The sequence below is a fragment of the Meriones unguiculatus genome, chromosome 4 (assembly GCF_030254825.1).
Source record: "Meriones unguiculatus strain TT.TT164.6M chromosome 4, Bangor_MerUng_6.1, whole genome shotgun sequence".
NCBI classification, from domain to species: domain Eukaryota; kingdom Metazoa; phylum Chordata; class Mammalia; order Rodentia; family Muridae; genus Meriones; species Meriones unguiculatus.
In genome coordinates this window covers 16,262,670-16,287,211 of record NC_083352.1, presented here as the reverse complement: position 1 = coordinate 16,287,211, position 24,542 = coordinate 16,262,670, and the positions used below count along the sequence as shown (strand labels likewise).

The 24,542-nt window shown below is 43.6% G+C and overlaps 1 protein-coding gene across 1 annotated transcript in view; it reads right to left on the bottom strand.

The window, feature by feature from the left end:
- Nucleotides 1-515: 515 nt before the first annotated feature.
- Nucleotides 516-24,542, bottom strand: part of Zmat4 (zinc finger matrin-type 4) — a 404,848-nt gene continuing 380,821 nt past the window's right edge. The window contains exon 7 of the mRNA XM_060381492.1: nt 516-809. Within this exon, the coding sequence (XP_060237475.1) occupies nt 803-809 (7 nt within the window). The 3' untranslated portion in view covers nt 516-802. The remainder of the gene's footprint in view (nt 810-24,542) is intronic.

The window sequence follows — 24,542 nt, the reverse complement described above, 5'->3', positions numbered from 1 at the left end:
TTTATTTTTATTTTATGTGTATGGGTATTTTGTTTGCATTTATATCCGGGCACAAGATGCATGCCTAGTGCCCATGGAGGCTAGGAAACAGAATGATCTCCTGGGATTGGAGTTACAGATAGCTGTGAGCTGCCATGTGGGAGTTTGGGATTGAAACCTGATCCTTTGGAAGAGCAGCCAGTGCTGTAACTACTGAGGCATCTCTCCAGCCCCCACAATCTTTTTAAATAATGTCTCAAATTTGTTTATTCAGACTTACCCACAGCCCTATTTTTGAACAGGAATAAATAACCAGTTACCTTGAAAGACCAGGCCTACCTATGACTTTGTTACTGCTATTATCCTGGGCCAAAAAGAAAAGGAAAGAAAAAAAACCCACACACACAATGTAAAATGAAATTTCCTAATTACATTCATATTTGACAGTGCAAAAGAAACTCTTGAAAAAGACAATATTGATTTTTCCAGTTATTGAGATAGGACCCAGTCTGAAATCTCCTGTAAATCTCATTTTAAAACACTTCTGGTCAAACTCCTGGAGGTGAAATACATTTAGAAAAGAAGCATAAAAAAGGTTTCAAAGCATTCCATATCCAGGAGGGCATGGACTCATGCTGAGCCCTTCCTTTGTTGTTTGCTTCCGAAGGGAGGAAAAAGAGGGACAGGAAACTAAGCTTTTAGTAGTCCTCCATATTGTGATCTCAGTGTTGACACTTGGTTTCCCAGGTCGTGGTCTCAGGGCTGAGCCTTGGTCTTCATGTAGTTGTTTCATTGAATCTTCACCATCATCTACTGAGCTGGGTCATTTGCTGCATTTGAAGATGGAGAAACAAACATTACAGAGTAGAAAATCTTATGCAACACCATTCATTATTTAAATGAACAAAATATTTTGAAGCAAACTACGATTACACATAGTTTCCCTTCATTTGTGGGCAGCATTCACAGCCCAAGAAGAATGAAAGTTTCTCTCTAAGATGCCATGTGACATTTCAATGTAGGAAACTTCTATTTCAATGGCAACATTGGTCTTATTATGGAACATCAGCATCTCATCTCCAGCAATGACCATGGGCAGTGAGGATGCCCAGCGTCTTCAGTACCATTACTGCTGTGCTCTTAATTAACTTGACAATAAAGCTATACGTGAAGATTCTGTTATTCTCAAAATGGCACCCATTTGGTTGCATCTTCAACCAGCTATTTTGTCCATTTTCATCTCTGCAAGTTTGGTAATGCCTTCTCAGACCTCTTTCTAGCAAAACGCACTTTAAGAGTACCTCTTTTATGAAGCTTGAGCACATGACTTAAGTTTTTTGTTTGTTTGTCTTGTTTTTTGAGAGAGGGTTTCTCTCTGTAGCCTTGGCAGTCCTGTGGACCAGGACTTTGTAGACCAGGCTCGACTTGAACTCACAGCAATCCACCTGCCTCTGTGTTCCTGAGCACTGTGATTAGAGGCGTCCGCCACCACAACCAGGTTGATTAAATTTTTCTTAAACATTAATTCGTTCAACATGTGTAACAACATAGACATAGACCAGAATTTTCACTTCCAGACTAAGTGAGATCCTAGGATTAAATGACCGTTTTATAGGGTTAGCACAGAGACATCTTGTCTATTAGATATTTTCATTACAATTAATAACAGTAGCAAAATTGCACTTATGAGGTAGCAGTGAAAATAATTTTATGGCTGGGGTCAGCACAACATGAGGAACTGTATTAAAGGGTCACAGCGTTAGGAAGGTTGAGAAGCACTGGTCTAGAGATAAGATGGACTCATACTCCCAGCCTTCACTCTGGTCCTCTCTTCCTGACTTCTGTCAAGCACAGCGCCCTGCTCCACGCCTTAAGGGTTTTTTATTATGTGCCCACGCCATTATCTGAAGTGCCAAATCATGCTCTCCAAAAAGAAAATGAAATAGACCTGAACTTATATGGTAAGAGGCCTATGCTTCACCTCACCCCACGCTCACCATCACCTTCCCTGAGCCTTCCATTACTTGGATCCAAATTAGAGAACTCCATTTTTCCCTATAATAGTGCAACATAAACTCAGAGGCTTATTTCTGAGTTTTCATCAAAAGGTACACAGAACATAGTCTCATACTCCGAGCTGTGTGTTGTGTATCTATGCACATTTTTCCTTTATGAGACATTAGATGTTAAGTATATGTTAGCAGGAAGGAAACAGAATCCTAAGCTATATATTTGGTGTCCCATTTCTACATTCAGTAAAAAAAAAAGCAGTTTCCTTGTTAAATGGCAAATCCTTCATCTCAAAGGTTGAATGGTGCAGCATTTATAAAAGACTTCCAACTGGTTACATTTGAGGGGATGTAACAAGGTTGGACCAGAATATCCACAGGCGGAGAGTCAGGGTGTAGTTCTGTTTGATATTGTGTAGGAAACATTTTCTCCCCTGCTCTGTTTCTGCCTTTGAAATTAGGTCCTATGGCCATGTAAGCACAGAGCCCTGCAAGGAGGACAGTGCCGGCTCCCATCCCTCATTATAATTGTCAGGCTGAGAGGTCTGACGCCCCCTGTGAGGTTAGCACACATGGCCACTGGCTGCTTCTGATGCCATTTTCCATCACCAACTCTTGGCTGAGAACATGTTAAGAATGAGAGTAAGAGGTGCCTGTACAGGCAGTGGTGCTGAGTATCTGTCATACTCAGCAAGCTGGCCCCTCTCAGCCTCTCTCCTGGGGTCCTGTCCACCCTGGAAGGCCCTCCAGCTGTGATTAGGACTCCCTTTCTTCTCCCTACTCATCATATCACAAGGTTAGCTGATCTCAACATTTATTCTTTTAACCTGTGCTCCTTAACATATCTTCTTATCAACTAGTGAGATAGAAAGATTGCTCTGTCCTCTCCTGGATAGAGCTGCTTTCGTGTTGGGGTGTTCTTGGTGTGGTTGCTCTCTGAGCTCCTCTCGGATTCAATTGTGTGCACCATAGGAACTGACTAGGAGTAACTGAACTTCTGTATCTATGGAGGTATCTCTCAAATCAAGAAATAACAGCTAAGCATCTCTGTAGTGGTGTCAAAATCCTAATACTACATTAAAGGCTGATATCTTGACATCCATCCTAAAGTGACACCCACAGTTATAGCATCTGAGTTTATTGGGTCCAGTGGTCTAAGCAGCAGGTACTCTTAGATTAGGGAGATGCCTATAGAATGATAAGTAAATTCCTACCAGCAGTGGAGGAGGGTTCCCCTTTCTCCGCAACCTCTCCAGCATGTGTTGTCTCTTGAGATTTTTATCTTAGCCATTCTGATGGGTGTAAGGTGAAATCTCAGGGGTGTTTTGATTTGCATTTCCCTGATGGCTAATGAGGCTGAGCATTTCTTTAAGTGTTTCTCTGCTATTCAATATTCCTCTATTGAGAATTCTCTGTTTAGCTCTGTACTCCATTTTTTAATTGGATTACTTGATTTTTTGCTGTTTAACTTCTTTAGTTCTTTATATATACTGGATATTAGTCCTCTGTCAGAGATAGGGTTGTACAACCACTCTGGAAAGCAGTCTGACACTTTCTCAGACAACTAGGAATAGCGCTTCCTCAAGATCCAGCTATACCACTCCTAGGCATATTCCCAAAAGAGTTTCAAGTACACAATAAGGACATTTGCTCAACCATGTTTGTAGCAGGCTTATTTGTAATAGCTAGAAGCTGAAAACAGCCCAGATGCCCCTCAGTGGAGAAATGGATGCACAAATTGTGGTATATCTATACAATGGAATATTACTTAGCAACAAAAAACAAGGAAATCATGAAATTTGCAGGTACATGGTGGGATCTGGAAAAGACCATCCTGAGTGAACTATCCCAGAAGCAGAAAGACACACACGGTATATACTCACTCATATAGACATATAATATAGGATAAACCTACTCAAATCTGTACACCTAAAGAAACTAATCAAGAGGGAGGACTCTTGCTAAAATGCTCAATTCCTATCCAGAAAGGCAAAGAGGATGGACATCAGAAGAAGGAGAAAACAGGGAACAAGTCAGGAGCCTGACACAGAGGACCTCTGAAAGGCTCTGCCCTGCAGACTATCAAAGCAGACGCTGAGACTTATGGGCAACCTTTCGGCAGATTTCAGGGAATCTTATGAAAGAAGTGGGAAACAGTAAGATCTGGAGAGGACAGGAACTCTACAAGGAGAGCAACAGAACCAAAAAATCTGAGCACAGGGGTCTTTCCTGAGACTGATACTCCAACCAAGGACTATGCATGGAGATAACCTAAGACCCCTGCACAGATGTAGCCCATGGCAGTTCAGTATCCAAGTGGGTTCCATTGTAATAGGAACAGGGACTGTCTCTGACATGAACTGATTGGCCTGCTCTTTAATTACCTCCCCCTGAGGGGGAAGCAGCCTTACTAGGTCACAGAAGAAGACAATGCAGCCACTCCTGATGAGACCTAATTGACTAGGATCAGAAGGAAGGAAAAGAAGTGGACTTGGGGAGGGGCATGGAAGCAGAGGGTGGAGGAAGGGGGGGTTGGGACAGGAGGAGGGAGGGAACTACAGGGGGGATACAAAGTGAATAAAATGTAATTAATAAAGAATAAAAAAAGAATGATAAGTAAAGACAGAACACCTGGGCAAAGCAGAATATACCCCAAACTAGCTGGAGTTCTGAGGTAAGAGGATGAAGGTGGTAACAGGTCCAGTGAAGGGAAGATGCTCTTGGCAATGATTTATAGACCAAGAAAGACCTGGAGTAGTAGCAGCATTAAACGCACGGTCCCAGGAAAGGCGTTCATTTCCCTGAGATGACTCATGAGGGCCTAGGATGATTGTGGCCTCCAAATGGAAAGGAAACAGCTCCCATGGGTAGGGAATTTGGCATACAAAAGCTATGCAGGGCTGAGCTGCAAGGAGGCTTCATATGGCTTTGGCTGCACAAGGAAGGGGCAGGGTCCAAGGTGAATGATCACTGTGTAAGTCCAACCTGTGTGAGCGGGGAAAAAAAATTTGTTTTGTTTTGTTTTTGTTTGTTTTAATAAACTTAGCTCAGTCATAAATTGCTAAGGTTATCTCTTGGACATCTGCACTGAAAGCTTCTGTTGGAGTTAAATTTCCCATGGTATACTTGGAAATATCTGAGCCATCACTACGTCTTAAGAGCATGGCTTCATTTCACCACCAGAAACTTTTCCATAACTTTCAAAAATTGACCTCTTATTTCAGCTAACCCACAATCCACATAACAGTTCTTTCTCTCTATATATATTCTCTCCCTCTCTCTGTTTCTCTGTCACTTTCTATTAATCTATCCCACACCAGATAGTCATATAATCTAAAATATCTTTTTTTTTTCATTCAACAAATGTTTGTTGACCTGCCTGTAGCACTGTGTTAGGGAGTAGGGCTATACTAATCTTAAGGAGGTTATAGTGTTTGGGGTGTGCAAAGACATTCACCAATAGCCCGTACGAATGAATGCTGCATCACACCTGTGGTTAGAGCTGTGAAGCAGGCGTATGGCAGGCAGCCTACCACGTGTTGACACTACTGCCATGGGAGTCCGGCTATGTCTAACTGCTAACAACTTCATTCCCGTCTAACAATACTCAAGTTCTGGTCGCTGCAGGATAAAGGACAAGTCCTTGAACCCGGCACTGGTTCCATTTAAAGGGTCCAGCTGATTTGTTCTCATCTCTCACATGGCTTCACTAGCCACGGGGACTTGCTGACCCACTGTGCTTGATCTCTGTGCTTCCTCTTGTAGCCTCTGCACATGTTGCTCTGGGTGGGCTGTTCTTATATGGTTCTCATAACATCCCAGCAATGGTCTCTCCCAACGCTCTCTCCTGTAGTCAGATCTCAGTAAAATTCTGCCCATCTCTTCTCCCAATTCCCCTGACTCTAGGCCCTTGAGGAATCATCCTAGCATTTACTGCCCAATCCACTATTTTGGTGCTTTTTATATCCACTTCTCTAGTTAGTTAATTTTTTATGTTTTCTCTACTATATACTGGCAGCTAAGTATCACTAGGGACTGTACTCTGTTCATTGATTTCTACCTGAGCACCTAGCTCCCTGGCAGGGGTATAATAAATATTTTCTTAAATAAGTAACTGTTCTCCTTCATGAAGGAGATGTTCTCCTTTATGCCTGCAAGCCCCTGGATGCTGTTTTATTTAGTGCATTAAGAATGGTGATGAGTTCTACTCTTCAAATGCACAGGGCAACACCTTCAGCTGCCTTCCCTCCGAGAGGGATAGGTTCGGGTAAATCTCTTTACACTGCGTTGTAAACCCTGTGACTAATAGAGTGGATTTTCAAGGGCACACCCAAGGTCACAACGTTGGAAAAGAGGTTTGTATCTGACTTCTCCAGCACTAACTAAACACAAGGGGAGTTTGAACTTACAACCTTGGCCTCTTTAACAGAACGTACTCACCGTCAGAGATATATCTCGGTCTACTTCAGTTTGCTTCAGTTATTTTCAGTAAGTGAATTTAATTTAAGGTCTGCCCACACAGTTACTCCAAACTGGAGAAAATCTCCATCTCCTTTTACGCTTCTGTGTATACAGAGTGTATGCCGCCGCTCATCAGTTTAGAGCTCCCGTACATCCTTATAATTCTTAACAAAGAGGGGTAAGGCTGGTTCATGAACATTTTGAGGTAAGAAAGTCTATGAAAGAAGGCAATAATACTTTTTTTCCTTAGTTCTGAGCAAATTAAGCAGGGAGACAAAGCCCCAAATGACCTTCTCATTTATAAAAGTCTATAAGGAATGAAACAGTTTATAAATGCAGACGTTCAGTCTTCCCAATCCTGAGGGCTGAATTAATTAGGCTTCAACTCCTGGTAAGAGCCAAAGCCCTCAGCACCCTGACCAGCCCCTGAGGCCCTGTTGGAACACTTCTGAAAGCGAGTCCTGGAACATGGCAGGAGATGGTGTGCATAAATCCCTTCACTCTAAATATACCCAGAAAAGTTAGTCACCCTCTCTCTCCAGTAGCAGAGGAAGCAGAGGAGCAAAGAGTAACCAGGGATTTATATTCCCTGAGTCTCCCCTGAGAATGTAATTCAGCTTGGAGAGGGAGGCCAGTCCTGAAGGGAAAGGTCGCATCCATCTTCCCCCTCTCCCTGTTGGGCTTCAGAACATTTCTAAGTGCTGTCTTCCTCATCTCACAACGCATTATTCATATAATTAAGGTCAGAACAGCATTCCAATTTGGACCACATAGGACTAGATCAAAAAGAAATCAGTGTTGTCTAGATTCCCATATTGGGACCAGACAAAAATGTCAGTAATTCAAAAACTCTGTTGCAGTGTTTGGAGATAAGCTCAAATATATCCAAATATCCACTTACTATGGAAATCCCAGAGCACCATCACACACGTGCATAAAACGCAACCGGGCGGGTGCTGGAAAGACCGTTTGGTGGCTAAGAGCACTTGCTTTTGCGGGGGATCAAGTTTGCTTTTAACACCCACATGAGGTGGCTCAGAACCACCTGTAACTCCAGTTCCATTGCAACCCAGGCCCTCGCTGACCTGTGAAGACACCTCCATGCACGTGGTACACATATATTACTTAGGCGCACACACGTACAATTAAAAATATGATTCTTAAAAACAGAGCAGAACAGCTGGAGGCTCAGAAGTTGCTCAGTCTGAAGGACAAGGGCAAGAACTTCTCACCAGTGTTCCAAGAACTTCCAACCTGTGACCTGCTGCTAAGCAAGGGTTTTACCCTGACTATTTGCTTGGTGGCTTTTAATTGGCTCCGTGTTCTGGCACCAGTGTGGATATCCCTATGATTAGATTGAACCCTTTGAGCGGCAAGCTCTCTGCTGGAAGACCTAGTGTGCTGGTCAGTTTTATGTCAACCTGACACACACTAAAGTCATCCGAAAGGAGGGAACCACAGCCGAGAAAATGCCTCCCTAAGATCGGACAGTAGGCAAGTCTGTGGGACATTTTCTTAATTAGTGGCTGAGAGGAAAGGGCCCAGCTCACTGTGGGTGGTGCCATCCTTGGACTGGTGGTCCTAGGTTCTATGAGAAAGCAGACTGACCAAGCCATAAGGAGCAAGCTAAGCAGCACCCCGCCATGGCCTCTGCATCAGCTCCTGCCTCCCGGTTCCTGCCCTGTTTGAATTCCTGTTCTCACTTCCTCCAGGGATGAACAGCAATGTGAACATGCAAGCCAAATAAACCCTTTTCTTCCCAAGTTTCTTTTGGTCATGGTGCTTCGCCACAGCAATAGTAACCCTGACTAGGGCATACCTGTATATTTTAACTAATTCAATTCACCCAAGGGATTTCATTCGAAAATTTTTTTTGCAGGAATATGATAATAAGACATGAAGATATTTTCTGAAGGTCACTGTGTCGATATATGTTGGAGTTGGGATTGAAATCAAGGTCTTGCTGGATCTAAAGCCCATTTTTCCCCATCATGTCAGACTCTAGCCAATAGATTATATTGCCCTGGGTTTAACCATTCAAACTCTACCCTGCTGTCAGCTCTGACCCCTTTAGGAGTCTCTGCATTGACTGCTGCCTATAGTAGGACTATCTCCAACCTGCCAGTGATATAAACAATGATATAAGTTTAAATTTTTTAATATCTTAAAGCTTATGCTTTTCAGCTAGGGCTGTCTCCCAGCTCGTCATCACCCAGACCATTAACAGTCACTGCCAACTCCAGGCCAGTCCCCTGGTTGTAGGTTCCTATTGGTTACCTGGGGCTTCACCATGTGTACCTTAAGTACTGCTTTGCAGACTCCTGGGTGCTTTCTTCATGCAGACAATCCCACGTTAACTTGGTTTAAAGTGCTGTGCACAGTGATGAGTGGCTCTGGGATGTGAGCAGTAAAGATGAACATTCACGTGTTGTGAGTGGGAGTTGTGAAATGCAGAGGGCTGACAGGAGCCTTCTCTGCCTGCTCCGCATCTCTGAAGGGTGAATTTATTCCACCCCCGACTCTGTGTCCTGCGGGACAATGTCATCCACTCCTCCCCCCCCCCTTTTCTGTCTCATTCTGGGTATCCACATCCTGCCATGCTCTTTACTTCTATTCCTTGCCCCAGTGTCCCCCTCCCTGCCCCCCCCCCCACTATTCAAATCAGGGGAAAGGAATTTTAGTGTACTCAAGATGCACAGGGTATAGTGAGAAGTGGCCAAGATTCAGTATAAACTAATGATTTCAATGTGTCCATGGAGAGTAGGTGATTTGGGCAGAGGGATGTCAGCAGGAGAAATAATTCAGGCAGACGTGTCACCCAGGTAATGAATCCATTCTCCTCAGGAGAATAAATCAAATAGAAACTTGCTCCTGATGTGGGTTGGTCAGTTAATCTCACGCCTGTCCTTCCCTTGGTGTTTTGATGCATTTCCTTGGATTAATTCTGTTTCCAGGTGGGCCTTAAATAATATGTTTCTGAGTTTAAAAGCTCAGGAAAGGAATGATGTATTTCAAAAGAAGAAGAAATCACAAACTAATAAATGTAAAATGCCAGGAGATTCCACAACCAAACACCTGCTGAGGAGCAAAGGAGGGGATGCCATCCAGGAGGCTGCAGGTGTCCCTTGAGGAAGCTGAGGCCTTGGGCACAAACAAGAGACAGGCTGATGGCCAGGGACTGCTCTGTAGGGGAACACCGTTTCAAAAATAAAGCAATGATTAAAAAACTTGATATGGTTAAGGCCTTAAATATCTGAGGTTATCTATCCTGCCTACTAGGTAGGATGAAAATTCTGGGTCTAAATTAAGAAGGTTTGAAAATTACACTTCGATTAGCATTTACTAGTTAGGATACAGTCCTTGCACACATGCATTTGAGGCCTGAGATTCCCCACTCACCATGATAAGACTGACATGAACTCAGTGGCTGGCTCTTTGATCACCTCCCCCTGAGGGAGGAGCAGCCTTGCCAGGCCACAGAGGAGGACAATGCAGCCAGTCCTGATGAGACCTGATAGGCTAGGGTCAGATGGAAGGGGAGGAGGATCTCCCCTATCAGTGGACTTGGAAAGGGGCAGGGAGGAGATGAGGGAGGGTGGGAGGGGGTGGGAGGGAATGAAGGAGGGGACTACAGCTGGGATACAAAATGAATAAACTGTAATTAATATAAAAAAATAAAAAATTAATTAACAAAAAAGAAAAATGATAAAAATTTCTTAGGATAGAAATCAACCTATATGAAGGGACATGGATTTTCCGGTATGGCAAAAGCTAATTTACTTCAAATGAAAGATCAGCTAGAAACAAACAGCTTTAGGGCAGAAAATTCACCAGTACAGATTGTACGCAAACAGGCAGTGAGGGCAGCCAACTGGGCTTTTTTCCAGCATTTTTAGATTTCTTAATTTGTTTAGCATGATCAAATTTTGCGCAGTTGCTGGACCTGCTAGTTTGTCCAACCTCTGAGTCAGGCAGGTAATAGGCTGGAAAGGCCTCTGGGAGGGAGAAAGGAGAGTTGGGCTTTATGTTGGGCTTCAGCAGACACTCTAGCTTCAGGTGTTTGGTCAGATACTGGGGCTCACTTCTCTTATCAACAAGTGAGGGTATTAAATTAATTCACTTTCAAGCAACTGTATATAAAGGCCCAAGGGTGGGCGAGAGAGGGAGAGAGAGGGGGAGAGAAGGAAAGCGAAAGAGAGACTCCTTAGCTCAAGGAAAATTTCATCACTGGCGTTTAGAATTACCAGTGCATGGGTGATATAAAGCAAACTGGGAGTTCTTTGATAACTGTTTCCATTCTTTCCAGACACCTGCTTATGCCACACCAAACTGGAGGCTCTGGGGATGCCCTCCACTCTCTCTTCCTTATATCTGTGCATTCAGCTTTCCTCACTGACATCCAAAGGCATTTCCATCCGCTCACTTGGCGTTCCTCTCAGACTGCAGGAATCATTACTGAGAGTTACAACCTGTCACCAGCGGAAAGATGGTTGTGTGGTAGGACCAGGGCCAGCCCTCAGCCCTACCAAAGCAGGGTTGCTGGTGAGAGCTGTTAAAATAAGCCATGACTTTCATCCCATGAAGCATGGCTTGACACCTCTAACTGCCAGGCCCCCAGAGCAAGTGCCAGCTGTTCTAGTAGGCCTGTCCAGGCATGCAGGTTCCTACAGGTCCCCCATGGGTTCTTTACTTCTCGCTCCACTAAGGGCCCTGTGAACTGGTATAAATACAATTCAAGTCACATTGGCTGAAGGTGCTCTTTGTCTACTGTGTTGGATTCCCCCTGACTGATCCCATGTTTTCACAGAGCAGTAATATTGCTTCTTTTATCCCTTGGCATGACCTTCAGAATCCCACCAAAAAGAAGTCCTGAGTGCTGCAGCAGGCCAGCATACCTCAGTGGCAGTTCCTGAGATTGACAGTTGAGGTAGGAAGCCCCAGACACGGGCAGACTCACAGGACTCCCTACTTTACTTTTCTCTGCCTGCTTCAGAAGCCTGAATTATTGTTTAGTGTAGGAGAAAGGAAGAAAACAAGAGTAGCAGAGAATCCAGACTCACTCCAGTACTGAGCTGACTAAACGTTTCTGCTCTGTTATAGGCCGCTAGACCTTAGCACAAATGACACCATGATAGAAGCCCAGCACACAGGCAATAGCTGCCCAAATGAGATCAAAGAGCTAATCCATTAAAGTCCATAGTTCTGGGAAAGTCCCCAAATGCACTAACCTTGCTTTTTGGCTTCTGAAGTTCTGTTTCTGGCTAACTGTTCTTGTTGACACTGACATGTGTCAACGCAAGATGTGGTTTTTGTGCTTAAAAGTTTACTCCAAGAAAGTCCCAAAATACCTAGTGTAGTTGCTGGGTGGCTAATAAAGACTTTCTATCGACTAACATGAATAGTCTTCTCTGGTGGATACCCCACAACAGCTCCCCATTTCAGCACTTCCAGGTTGAAAGCCTCATTTGCCTTCCAGGTGAAGTTCTAACTCATCTACTTTGTTGATTTATAGCTCCTTATACTATAGTTTGGGGTTTGAGGACTTGGCCTTGGAGGTACCTTCTCTCTGGTCATTCACCATCTCAACATCCTATCTGATTTTCACATCCCTGTATGTTGCATATCAGTTTTTGCCAAGATTGAAATATCTAGTCCTACAGCAAAGCTCCTTAAGATAGAAAGTAAACAACTCAAAATAGTTTCAGGAAGTCCCTGAAACTGACTAGGTTCACTAGGCCCCTCCCTCCCAGAATAAATAGTAAAGACTGCTGATATTCAAGGTGAGCCAAACTGCAAAGAAGCAGAGGACTCCTGGGCTGCTTAGAAGAGGCTCAGATCTCCTGAGGCACCAGGAAAGGACACTCTCCAACCTGATGAGCTGCCTGTAGGCTATGCATTGTGTTCCAGGTTCCCAGCTTTTGTGAGCTGTCATTACTGCTGGGGTGGGCTTTGGTGATGCAGCTAACTTTTGAGTCATTTCTGCTCCTGTAAGTAACCACCATAAAACTCATTGGTTCACCCAGTTGGACTCCGGTGGTATCTATCCTCTGGTCTCTCATGTGCTCCCAAGCCCATGGCAGATACATGGTGTGGAAAGATTAGGTATCACTGCCAAGCTTATGACACCAGAAAACTGGGAGGCTAAAGGATCAAGGTGAAGAAAACCACATAGCACCAAGCACTACTACTCTTTCCCTTAGCAGCAAAGCCTGGCCCAGAAGAAGAGATTGGAGAACCAGGGAATCCCAGAGACTGAACAAATGACATAGAGCACATACAGTATTAAGGTCAATAAGCAAGATGATATGTAGAATGAACAGTTGGGGGTAAAGACTTCTTAAACTAGATGACCCCCATTCAGTTTGTTTTATTGAGTTTGCTGCCATGCTGGTCTGCTACTGAGAACTCTCTAAACGTGTTAGACAAGGTCCCTCTTCTGGAGGAACTTACACTTCGGAAAATGGGCAAGCCAACAAACTGTGAGCCAGTGGCTTGTGTTTTTAGAACATCTTGGCCTTGCTAGGAAATCAAGAAAATGTGTTGGAATTGTCCCATGTGTCAAAGCATGGGGACAAGAAACAGAAGACTCAGGTGGCACATGAGCAGTGCTAATGACCTGCAGCCAGCTCCATCTAAGTTCTCTGATTCCACGGACATCCAAGATAACTGTGCCTGATAGCAGCATGATCTCATTCCCAAGGCTCATCTGTATCATTTCAGCCCAGAGCAGTGCAAGCTGTCAGAGCGCCACCACAAAGGTAGAGGCTGTGTAAGGAACCAACTGCCACTGAACTATTTCCTTTAAGTCAAATCATGTTGTCAGTGTTGCATAGTTTTAAGCTATGTGATCAATGCATTCCCATTATTAAGGGAAGATGGCGGCAGTCACTGGGGATTTAGCTTAGTAATTCCTACCCGGTGTTGGATTTCCTTAGCAGAATGTATAGACAAAGGTTCATAGTTCATATTGTGCCTATGTTCCACCCCAGCTGTGGTACATTTGGGTTGAGAATGAGGAAGGAGGCTGCTGTGTCATTTGGAATATGATATTGGTAGATCATCCCCCTACAGGGACAAAATAAGCCCCCTGAGCAGTTGCGTCCTGCTGACATAAGCAGACGAGTCAGGAACATTTTCAGACCTTTTAGATAGACCATCAGAGTATGAGTGGGAGCACCCAGGGGTGGGAAAGGAGCTGACTTGTCAATGATAGAATCCTTTTTATCAAGGACTGCTTGATGGGAAAATGTGAAGAAATTGCAGATGGGCCAGGTAGAAGCACAAACTACTCAGGAATACTTCTATTATTTTTCACTCTGTGTCTCAATTCAGAAGTTATGTGTTCATATTTTAAAGAAAGATCTATTTTTCCTAATGAAGTTTTCCATTTTATGGTGTGAATCATTCAAAGTGGATTGATTTCATGCTAATTTTCAGGTGCTGTCCCCCAGTCAGCAAACCTACAGCCACAGGAAGGTAAAGGCCTCTGGAATCAGGAAAGGTGGATGGATGGATGTGATACTGCGGAGTTCCTAGCAGACTAACAGGCCCATGAGAATTCTTGACTACCCAAAGTGAGGTAGAAAGCCAGAGGGAAGAAGGAAAAGCTTGCAGAGGGGAAGGAGTTAGACAAAATGTTCTCTGGCACTCCGATTTGGACCCTATGAGAGTAAAGTAAACCTTGCTCTCCTGGCTGGTTCCATTGGTAGGGAAGGTAGACCATTAGCAGGTGGGGCCTAAAGAGGAGCCTTCAAGGGCCTGACCTTCGAGGGCCTAATGGGATCCTGATATAGTTCTATTGTCACTAAGCTATGGCCCGTGGGACAAGTATGTCCCCACTGATACTTTTTGTTTTCTACATCCTCCTATTGCAGTTGTTTTAAACTCTATTTTATTGAGGTTCCTCAAGGCCTCTCCCTTCCAACCCCCAACCCTCAGTAGGAGAGAGAAGGTTAGTGGGGAGAGAGGGCGCAGACCCCTTTGCTTCTCCCAGCTGTTTAGGGTTGATGGGTTCTTTGGGGGGGCTATACCAATATCTGTGAGCAGTAGACACAGAAAGCCGTCTCCTCCGAGCTGCTGCATTGAAAGGGTTCTCTTCGTCTGCCTCCAAACCGCCACACCACCCATCTCTGTGGTCTCTCCAGACTGCCACTAGCCACATAGCATCACCTCACACCACACCTTCTTTTCTGGGTTCTCATATTTGTATCCTCAGAGCCCTAGACCATGCCCCTCTCCATGCCACATGAGGCAGGCTGTTGCCAGCTGGCAATGACCACACCCCTCATGAGACAATCATCAGCTGTGGACAAGCTAAAGTCCAAACTAAAATCCCAAACTTGGGATTAAAACAAAAACATATTTACGTAACAGGACTGAGTTTTTAAAGAAAACAAAACTTCCATTACAGCCTCCACGCCACGTACAACTATCACACGTTTAAAGGGCTCAAAAGTGTCAACAGAAGAATAAAAGAATACTGTTTCAAGATATTTGCGTATTACATAAAGCTCAAATTTCAGCCTTTATAAACAAAATGTTATTGAGTACAGCCATATGTGTTTATGTATTGAATAGGACTGCGTCTGTGACTCATGTGTGTTAATAGATGTGAAAGTGATTGGAGGGCTCACAGGTTGACCAGTTGGCCTTTTGCAGAGAAGAGTTTGTTGGGCCTGAGAGAAAGAGGAAATGGAAAGGATCATTGTGATGGAAAATTTCTACTCCCCATCCTTCCCGAACCTGCATGTCCAAACCCACTTAGTTTCTTTTTTTCTCATCTACTTGTGGCATGTTAGAGTTTGAATATAAAGTGTCTATTATGGGGCTCACGTGTTTGAACATGGGTCTCAGTCTGGGGGTGCTGTTTTTGAGGTTATGTTGTACGACCTTTGGAGCAGGACCTAGCTAGCAGTCCTAAGACACATTTATTGTCTGTCCCGTCTTCAGCAGAGTTGTGAGTTAACATGTACCTGGTGTTTTAACGTTTGTTCCTATGAAAAGGCAGAGAAGAGGGACAGCCAATGAATGGCCTTATACTGAGCAGACGCAGATGTGACAGCCAACAAATGCCCTTATTCTGAGATGTTCATGTCAAGTGAAGATTTGACATGCAGGTGCCTAGGCCTGCAAGTGGGAAGGAGAGAGACTTCCACCAGTCCTGCTCTCAGTGCGCCTGCCTAAGAAGCAAGGGTCTTTGTCAACCAGCAGCTAACTTCAGTATCTCTGATGGCCACCTAAGATGGCCACATCTCCTCGTCACACCTAAGCCTTCCACCCATACAGACAATCTGCCATGGTTGACACATCTCAGCCCTCCTCCCACGCAGACAATCTGCCGCTGCCTCTGTTTCTAGAATTGGGTCTTTTTCTGAGCAGGGCCTTTTTGGGGACTAAACTTCCTGCAATGGCCAACATGGGAAGGAGATCAGCAGCACCGTTTTATAGCTTGCAATATTAAAGATACAATAAAAAAAAGTGATAGAGGTGAGAAAGAAGAAGCATGATAGAAACACAGAGTGGGGTTTGCATTTCTTTTTCATTTTTCAAATGTTACAAGAAAAAATAATTATCGAACGTTGTAATTTTACCGAAGTAAAATTAGTTTTCCATAGACCACCTTCGAGGAGCAGATGAGTCCCTCTCTACAACAGTCCTGACTAGTAGAGATTTAAAAATACTCAGATGTTCCATGTATACAGTGAGCACTCAGAATGTGGCTCATGCTAACAAGCATGTAAAACCACATATCCACTTAATCTAACTGACTTATGTGCCTAGTTGCTGTGGCAATTGCACAGTTTAGACTTATAGTATAAACAGTAGACAGTCAAAAGACACTGCTATATATATGTAAAGCAAAGTAAAATAGGTTAATTAACTTCTCTGCATCCTTCTGGGTGAGCTTTAACAATGGATTTCAAACGAGTAAACACAGGAATCTACAAGATTTCACTCCTTTGGAGGACAAATGATAGACCTTGGTTGCTCTTGTCTCTCATAAGGATTGGTAGCAATAAAAAGAAACAAGCAGTAGAGCCAAGAATTTGTTTTGTGACATAAGACAGCAAACACATATCTTTCATCAGCTAGCACAAGAAACAAGAATATATTTGGAAAGCTATTGCTTAAACTCTCAATAATACTCAAAAATGGGAATACTCCATCAAAAGGAGAGTCAAAAAGATTAAGTATTGAGACAAGTTGAGATGGAAAAAATGGGCAGCTAAGAAGCAGAAAGGGGTATAAAAGTTGTTAAATGGAATAAACAAAGATTAGAGACCATTGAGATGCAACCATTGAACGGAAATTTGCCTCACAGGCTCCCCAAATAGAATTGATACTAAACAATAAAAAGAGCCAGCTAGAGGACATTCACACAGCTCTCCTTGACTGTGCATCAAAAGGCAAAAAAAAAAGGAGCTGCAAACAACTAAACCTAAGAAGAATAGATTAAGACAATAATGCAATATAATGATCAATAAGCACAGAAAACATTCATAAATATAAAGATAGACCCAATGCACAAATTGAAAAGGTCCACTGCGAGATTACCAAATGATTAACAGGAGGCCCAGTGAGCTCTATTTTTTAAAGGGCATTTTACATTTCAAGTATTAGACAAAGCCTTTGAATGGTTTCATAGAAACTCAAAAGAAAAGTAGCTGGTGTACAACCTGATAAAAACTGTGAGCTCCCTGACACCATGCTGGATAGGCAGTGTGCTTGAGAACACTGAAGCCAAAGGTTTTCTCCTTTCCCAGTTTCTTCCTGGGCACACAGAACAGAATCGTCTTTGAAGTGATGATGCTATTGAAGTGATAATTTAATTATTGGAACAAAAACACTCATTTTTGAATGAGCTGTAAGCTGTTTTCTTTTCTTTCTTGCTATCAATAAGATCAGTTTTGTTCTAGTTAAAATATGGACAGGATTGTCTCTCCAGCATTTCTTTCATAGATCACTCCCAGTAATTACATCTTGAGCCCTTCATAAAACGACATTTTTTAACAATATTCAGAAATTGGTCCAAAATAGCCTATCATTTTTCACATTTATATCTTTTATGACCACTGGAACTGTTAAACTTTTATGCATCATGATGAAGCTAGATCTGGAAACTCCTAAGGTCAAATATTTCATTTTAATCTTTCAGAAAGTCCATACCGTGCTTCGCACTTTGTAAGAACCTAATTATAATTCCAGTGTCCCCCAAACCCTTTATTTTCCGAGTAACAATGTACAGCAATAGATTGACTTTGTATGTCTTTAGATGTCTTGTTTCTGGAGTTTTTATTTTATTTTTTTCTGAATTTGTGAGTTCGGTATTGTGAATCTTGCTGATAATGATAACTTCATCCTGTGGGTCACAACCCTCTGGGCTAGAATAATCTTGTCGGAAGAGTTGCCTAAGACCATCCTGTATATCAGATATTTGTATTACGATTCATAACAGTAGCAAAATTACAGTTATGAAGTAGCAGTGAAAACTGGTCTTCTGGTTGGGGGTCACCACATGAGGAACCATAATTAAGGGCTGGTTGCAGCATTAGGAAAGTTGAGAAACACTGCTTAAGCTGTGGTTCCATTTCTCCAGAGTCTGTCCCACTCTGCTTCACTCTCTCCACGGGGACATATATATATTTAAATTTGTCAAGATTATTTATGAAAACATGAAATGAGAGAGAAGATCTCCAGTCACTTGAAACTTTCTTCTGTGTGAAGCCAGCAGGGAGGAACATCAGTGAAGATAGGTGGGTGGGCTTGTTCTGCTATTGGCTCCTGGGGGAATTACTTCAGAATAACTGTCCCTTGGTTTCCTGGGGAACTCAGGGTTTGGATGGACTCTTCCAGCAGATCTGGACAATTTCATTCACGTGGCTGTGTCTAGTGAGAGTGTTTGGAAAGCTGAGCTCTGTGCCGTCTCGTCCACTCTATGCTATTTCATAGTCTCTGTGGTGTTTTTATTGGAATAGCCAGACTCTCTAGTTGCAGTCTAGGACTCTGACCATAAAAATTAAAAAAGGCAACTGCTCACTTGTAAGACTCAGAACTGCCATTGAAACATATTCTGGTGGTTAAAGCCTATCCTGGTTCAAAAGGAAAGGACACAGACCCTGCCTACTGGGAGGAATATGAAGACATGGATGACTGTACAAGATCCTGTACATCCATCCAGTGTGGCACATTTCTTCTAACAGAATTCTTTTTTATTGATTTATTATTTATTATAATTTATTCACTTTATGTCCCGGCTGTAGCCCCTCCCCCATCTCCTCCCAGTCCCACCCACTCTCCTTATTCTCCCCCTACACCCTTTCCCCAGTCCACTGATAGGGAGGTCTTCCTCCCCTTCTGTCTGACCCTAGCCTATCAGGTTTGGCTGCATTGTCTTCCTCTGAGGTCTGGCAAGGCTCCACCCCACAGATGGAGGTGATCAAAGAGCCAACCACTGAGCCCATGTTAGAGACATTCCTTGCTCCCCTTTCTAGGGAACCCATATGGAGACTGAGCTGTCTATGGTTTACATGTGAGCAGGGGATCTAGGCCCTCTCCATGTGTGGTCCTTGGTTGGTGCACTGGTCTTTGCAGGCCCCTTCTGAGCCCAGATTTTTTTGGCTCTGTTGGTCTCCTTGTGGAGTTACAGTACCTTCCACTTCTTTTATCTTCCCCTGCTTTCATAAGATCCCCTTCACTCTGTCCAAAGTTTGACTATGAGTCTCAGCATCTGCTTTGATACCCTGTTGGGTAGATTTTTTTTTTTCAGAGGCCCTCTGTGGTAGGCTCCTGTCCTGTTCCCTATCTTCTCCTGCTTCCAGTGTCTATACTGTTTGCCCTTCTGAATGAGGAGTAAGCATCTTTCCTATTCTTTATTGTTTGTTTTTCACTTTTTATTTTTATTTTTTTTATGTTGGAAGAGGTGAGGATGTAGGCAAGCCCTGGACAATGCCATTGCCCAAGGGTATTTTCTGACTGTTCTTTTCTGTCTTTATTATTTGTGTTTCTGCCTTTTTGTTTGACCTGAGTAGACAAAGATCTGCCAGGCCTGCTTCTTATCTTCCATGATAAAAACTACTGTAACAAAATATCATGGCACAAGTACAGAAACCAACACATGCATCAGTGAATTAAAATATGGTATAGATATCAACTCTAAAGTTAGAAACACCTGATTTTTTATCAATAATACCAAAAATATGCAGTGGACAAAAGACAGTATCTTCAGGCAACAGTGTTGAAAGCTGGAGCTATACCTGGAAGAATGGGCTAGAACCCTATCGCTCCCGAGGCTCCCGAATCAACTCCAAATGGATCAAAGATCTCAATGTAATTGAAATTCTGAAACAGTTAGAGAGGAAAGATATGGACTATGCTTCAAGACAGTAATTAGACAAGGGCTTTCAGGATAAGGACTTCTCTTGCTTGGGAAGCAAGGCCAAGAATTGACAAAAGGGAGCTCATGAAATTAATGTTTCCACACAGTTAAGGATTTGAGTGGAGTCAGCTGAGTAAGGCAGTAGCTTATACAGAGGGAGAACAACATCTTTGCCAGCTGTGCAGCTGATAGAGGACTAATATAGGATAGACAGAAACCCCAAAAGCTCACCACAGGAACGACAACCACTCAAGAACCTGGGCTATGGGACTAACCAACTAGAGCTCAAAAGAAGCAATGCTTTTAAATGTGTTTAATAACATTATCCACCAAAGAGATGCAAATTAAAATTACTCTGAAACTCCATCTCAGCCTTGCTGCATGCCTGTCATAAAAAAAAAAAAAGAAAAGAAAAGAAAAGACAATAAATGCTAGTAAAAGTGTAGAGGAGGGAATACTTATTCACTGTCGGTGTGCGTGTAAATTACTGTAGCCCCTACATAAACCAGTGTTAAGATTTTTTTAAACCCTAAAAGTATGAAATCACTCCTGGGCATATACTCAGAAGACCGTATCACCGGCCAGAGGCACTGCACACCCATGCTCATGGCTGCTTTATTTACAACAGATAGAAAGCAGAATCGCCTAGATGCCTTTCAACTGATGGGTAGATAATGAAAATGCAGTTCACATACACCATGGAGTTTTATTCAGCTGCAAAGAAAAACAAAATATGAAGGATAATGGATAGACCTGGAGTATATTATGCTGAGTGAGATGATCCAGGGCCAGAAAGACAAACTCCAGTTTGTTTGTTTCCTCATAAGTAGATTCTAGCCTCAAGGTATAAGGTGGAGTGTCTATAAAGGACATAAAGTAAGAAAAGAGTTGTGCAGTGGTGGAAAGAGGTCTCAAGGAGGTGGGGGGGTGGGAGAACACATCACATGTAATATGAAAGTAGATGCTAGGAAGTGCCACACCTGGGAAGATTTCAGTGGGGCAGGGGAAGGTGATGAAGGAAGGCTTGGGGTGTGCGAGAAAGGCACACAAAACTGCTAATTTGCAAGGTACCTTGCCAATAATATAAAAATTGGTCTGAACAGAGGTGTTCTGCATGGTTGGACAAGGCCCCTCCCAGAAGCCACAGGTTTTTAACTGAAAATCCCAGGGCTGTGGACTGACTCCTATCAATTATTGGCCAGAGAGCTACTGGGGGCTTGCACATCCACACAGGCAATTATCTTGGCTCTCGGAAGCCTGCTAGAAGTAGATGGTAAAGCCCTACTGTTGAAGACACTTCTGATACCGGAAACAGACACAAACCTGGGTATGGAGCCCTAGACAGGACAGCTACATATCACCACACACACACACACACACACACACACACACACACACACACATGCACGCACACACGCACACAGAATCGGAAGGATAAGGAGTGCTATGAAATATCATCTTCTGGACAAGACATGTCTGCTGTAATTGTGAATACAAAAGCTCTTGCTACCTGAACAACACATGTACACTCTCTCACACACACATACACACACGGGGGGAGGGGGTCGAATAGAGGCTAGTTGGGAAAGGGAAGGGGGTCAGCAGGAATGGCAAGGGATAAAAGAGGTTAATGGGGGTGAATGTGGCCACAATACCTCATATAGATGTAAGAAACTGTCAAAAATAAAAAGGGGAAATGGGAAGGAAAAAGCTTATTTGCTTGTTTCAAATGCTTTGCAGAAGAACAAATAAAATCCTACCACTTTGGGTACCCCCCCCCCCCACCGCCCGCAGAGACAGCTCATAATGTGAGAAGCATCAGGCATAATAAATACAGCATAGCTGTGACATGAGTTTGAGGTACTTTTGGAATGAATACATGGTAATCACTTTTCACAGGGAGATCTTACAGAATCCCCACAACTGTGTTTTTTAAATGGGCCATTATTATGCCTAAATTTCAGGTGAAGAGAGAAAGCAGCCACTAACAACGTGAAGCAGAATCTTTGGAAGTGTGAATGACAGCTAAGAAAAAGGACTAACAGAGCTGGTGTCAACTTCTGAACTCTGCCCAAAAGAAAGCCAGTGGCAGGGGGGAAGCCCAGAGTAGGAGGGGTGAAGCCCAGAGCTGCCTTCTTTCAGACAACCGCTGGAGAGGAACCCCTCTCTTGCTCAAGGTCCTATGATGGAGACAGAAACTAATGTTGTTTACCGTGCTCAAGAGGCCTAGGGTCCAGCCAGAGGGCAGATATAAGATGTGAGGGTTCTGCACAATGCAGGAGCTCTTTTGCTTGGCAAAGGGGGAGCTGGACAGGAATGGGCCCAACCTCCTCTGTTGTTGCTGGGTCCAGGACAGAGCTTAACATTGCACTTTGGAAGAACTGCTGAGGGAGTTTGAATTAGATGGCCGAAAAGCACTCCCAACACACCCTACTAGCAGTTCATAGGACCTTAGCTACAGATAAGAGCATTGGGGTCTGCTTTGCAGCCCCTGGACAGCTGAGAAATAGTGTAGGACCAAAGCTTTATTGGATAGACATCAGCTGCACTGTGATTACTTGCTCAAAAGGCTAAGTAAGGTTCCATACCAGAATTGGAGCATCAGTTATGGCTGCCACCAAAAGATAGAGTCATTTTCAACCAGTTAGCCTACTCATTATTCTTGTTTGTTCAGTTGGCCAAGGTAATTATGTTGGGCCTGAGAAACATCGAAGAAAGATGTTGGGATTGGGAGAAGGGTAACAATAAATCATAAGAAGTCCAAAGTAGGTATTTTTACTGAACACACATTGCAGGTGCTTCCGGAAATGAGCTATTGGAGCATTGCAGTGATTTAGTAGGCCTGAGAAAGCAATGAGACCTGCGGAACTGTAGCAAAAGTCAGGAAAGGATACAGGATGTGATGGACCAGACAGAGCATCTGCCACTGAGCTCAAGGGGGCTAGACATCCCCGGCTGCCCCAAGCCAGCTAGTGAGCTTCAGAAATAGCGCTGGTAGTACCCACCTCAGCATAAGGCCCAAACGCAGCATCGGACAGTCCACTTGTAGAACGTCAGAACCTTCAGTATGGTTCCATGTGTCCTAGCTGCCCTGGTTTATGAGAAGTTGTCTGGTGTGTGTGCAAGGGAGCAAAAAGATGTCTCTACTGACGGGACATTGTGGCTGTGACCCCCCAGTGTACACAAAGTCATCACTAGATGGGGATTACAAAAACCGCTTCTAGCCTAGCTGAATATTTTCCATTTTCTTGTTTGTGCCAGCGGTTCACGGGTACATGCATATTTTGCAAGCAATGTGGGACCAGTGCTGTGCATGTTCCTGGTAGAAGCCGAAGGTTAGTGTTGGAATTCACCCACAATGGCTCTTCTACCTTATTCACTGAGGCAGGGGCACTAAGTCAAACCCAGAGTTCACTGACACAGCTGGTTTCCCTAACCAACTTCGTCTAGGGATTCTCTGTGGCCACCTTCTGAGGCTGATGTTACAAGCGGGCTGCCACAGCCACCCAGAATTTCCATCAGTGTCTGGGAAGCTGAACTATAGTCCTCACGCTTATGTACCAGTAGCTTTAACTGCAGATTTGTCTCCTGGTCCAGATGATTCTTACGGCATCTTTGGAGACTTATTTCTAAGTCTGAAACCTCAAAGATGCAAAAGGCATTTTCAGGGTCAGATGCGAGCAGGAGGGAGGGGGAAGAGGCTGTGATTCGAACGTTTGCCACCCTTATTCCATGGGATGAACCAAGTATTGAGTGGTCCCACGCCACACCCTCTGGCCCTGCTTTTGCTAGGTAGTTGAAAGTTCAAGCCAGTCATTTTTTTTTCTTTGCCTTTGCGTTACCCAGCTGTAGAATGATACACATTGAGAATATCAGTGTCAAGAGGTGTCCTGAGGTCTGTTCCCGGAGAAGGGTGTTGAAACACGTTCGGCTACTCAGGCCTGCAGACCAGTTTTGGTTTTTGTTCGTTTTGTTTTTGTTTTGTTTTGTTTCCTTTCTCCCAATTCATTTGAATTTGCCAAACTGAAGGCTCATGGTACTGATGATTTTCTTACTCTCACCTGCATTCCCCATCTTGTGGTGTTGTTTCCAAGACGGTCACACCAATAACCACTGCTTTCAGTCAGTCATAAAAGTTGTTTCTGCTTACTTTTAAAGGAGGAATGAGCGGGTCCAACTGACGTTCTTTGGTCAAAGTTCCTGTATGTAGCTGACTTTCCTTGTGGACAGATGACACACATGCTATAAGCTTTCTGAAAATGTGGGACAGAGTGTCTTGATTTTATCTCTTTCCTTGTATTTTGGGGAATGGGGTTCAGGAAAAAAACAAAAAAAAAACCAAGAGTGTATTGTGGAACTGGTTAGAGCCTTGAGGTACTGACGCATGTTGATGGCTTGAACTGGCCTGAGATTCCTCACAAAATACCAGAGGAAATTGACATGACAAGTTGTTTGTGCTGAAAAGCAGGCTCTTAATCAAACAGACAGCGCTTCCTCTGTGTGCTCAAGAGCTTCATACCGCACTGCAATTCCATTTGTCCCTGGGCACAATAAGCAGCTAAGTTTTTATTATTATTATTATTTACATAAATTCAAATGCCAATTACGTGATTATCAAATGCATTTCTAATGAGGGCTTTAAGCTTGTGACAAGTACAGCTTTCTCCTTAACCCGAGGTCCTTTCTATACTATGCTTCTGAGCTCCCAGAAAGACCCC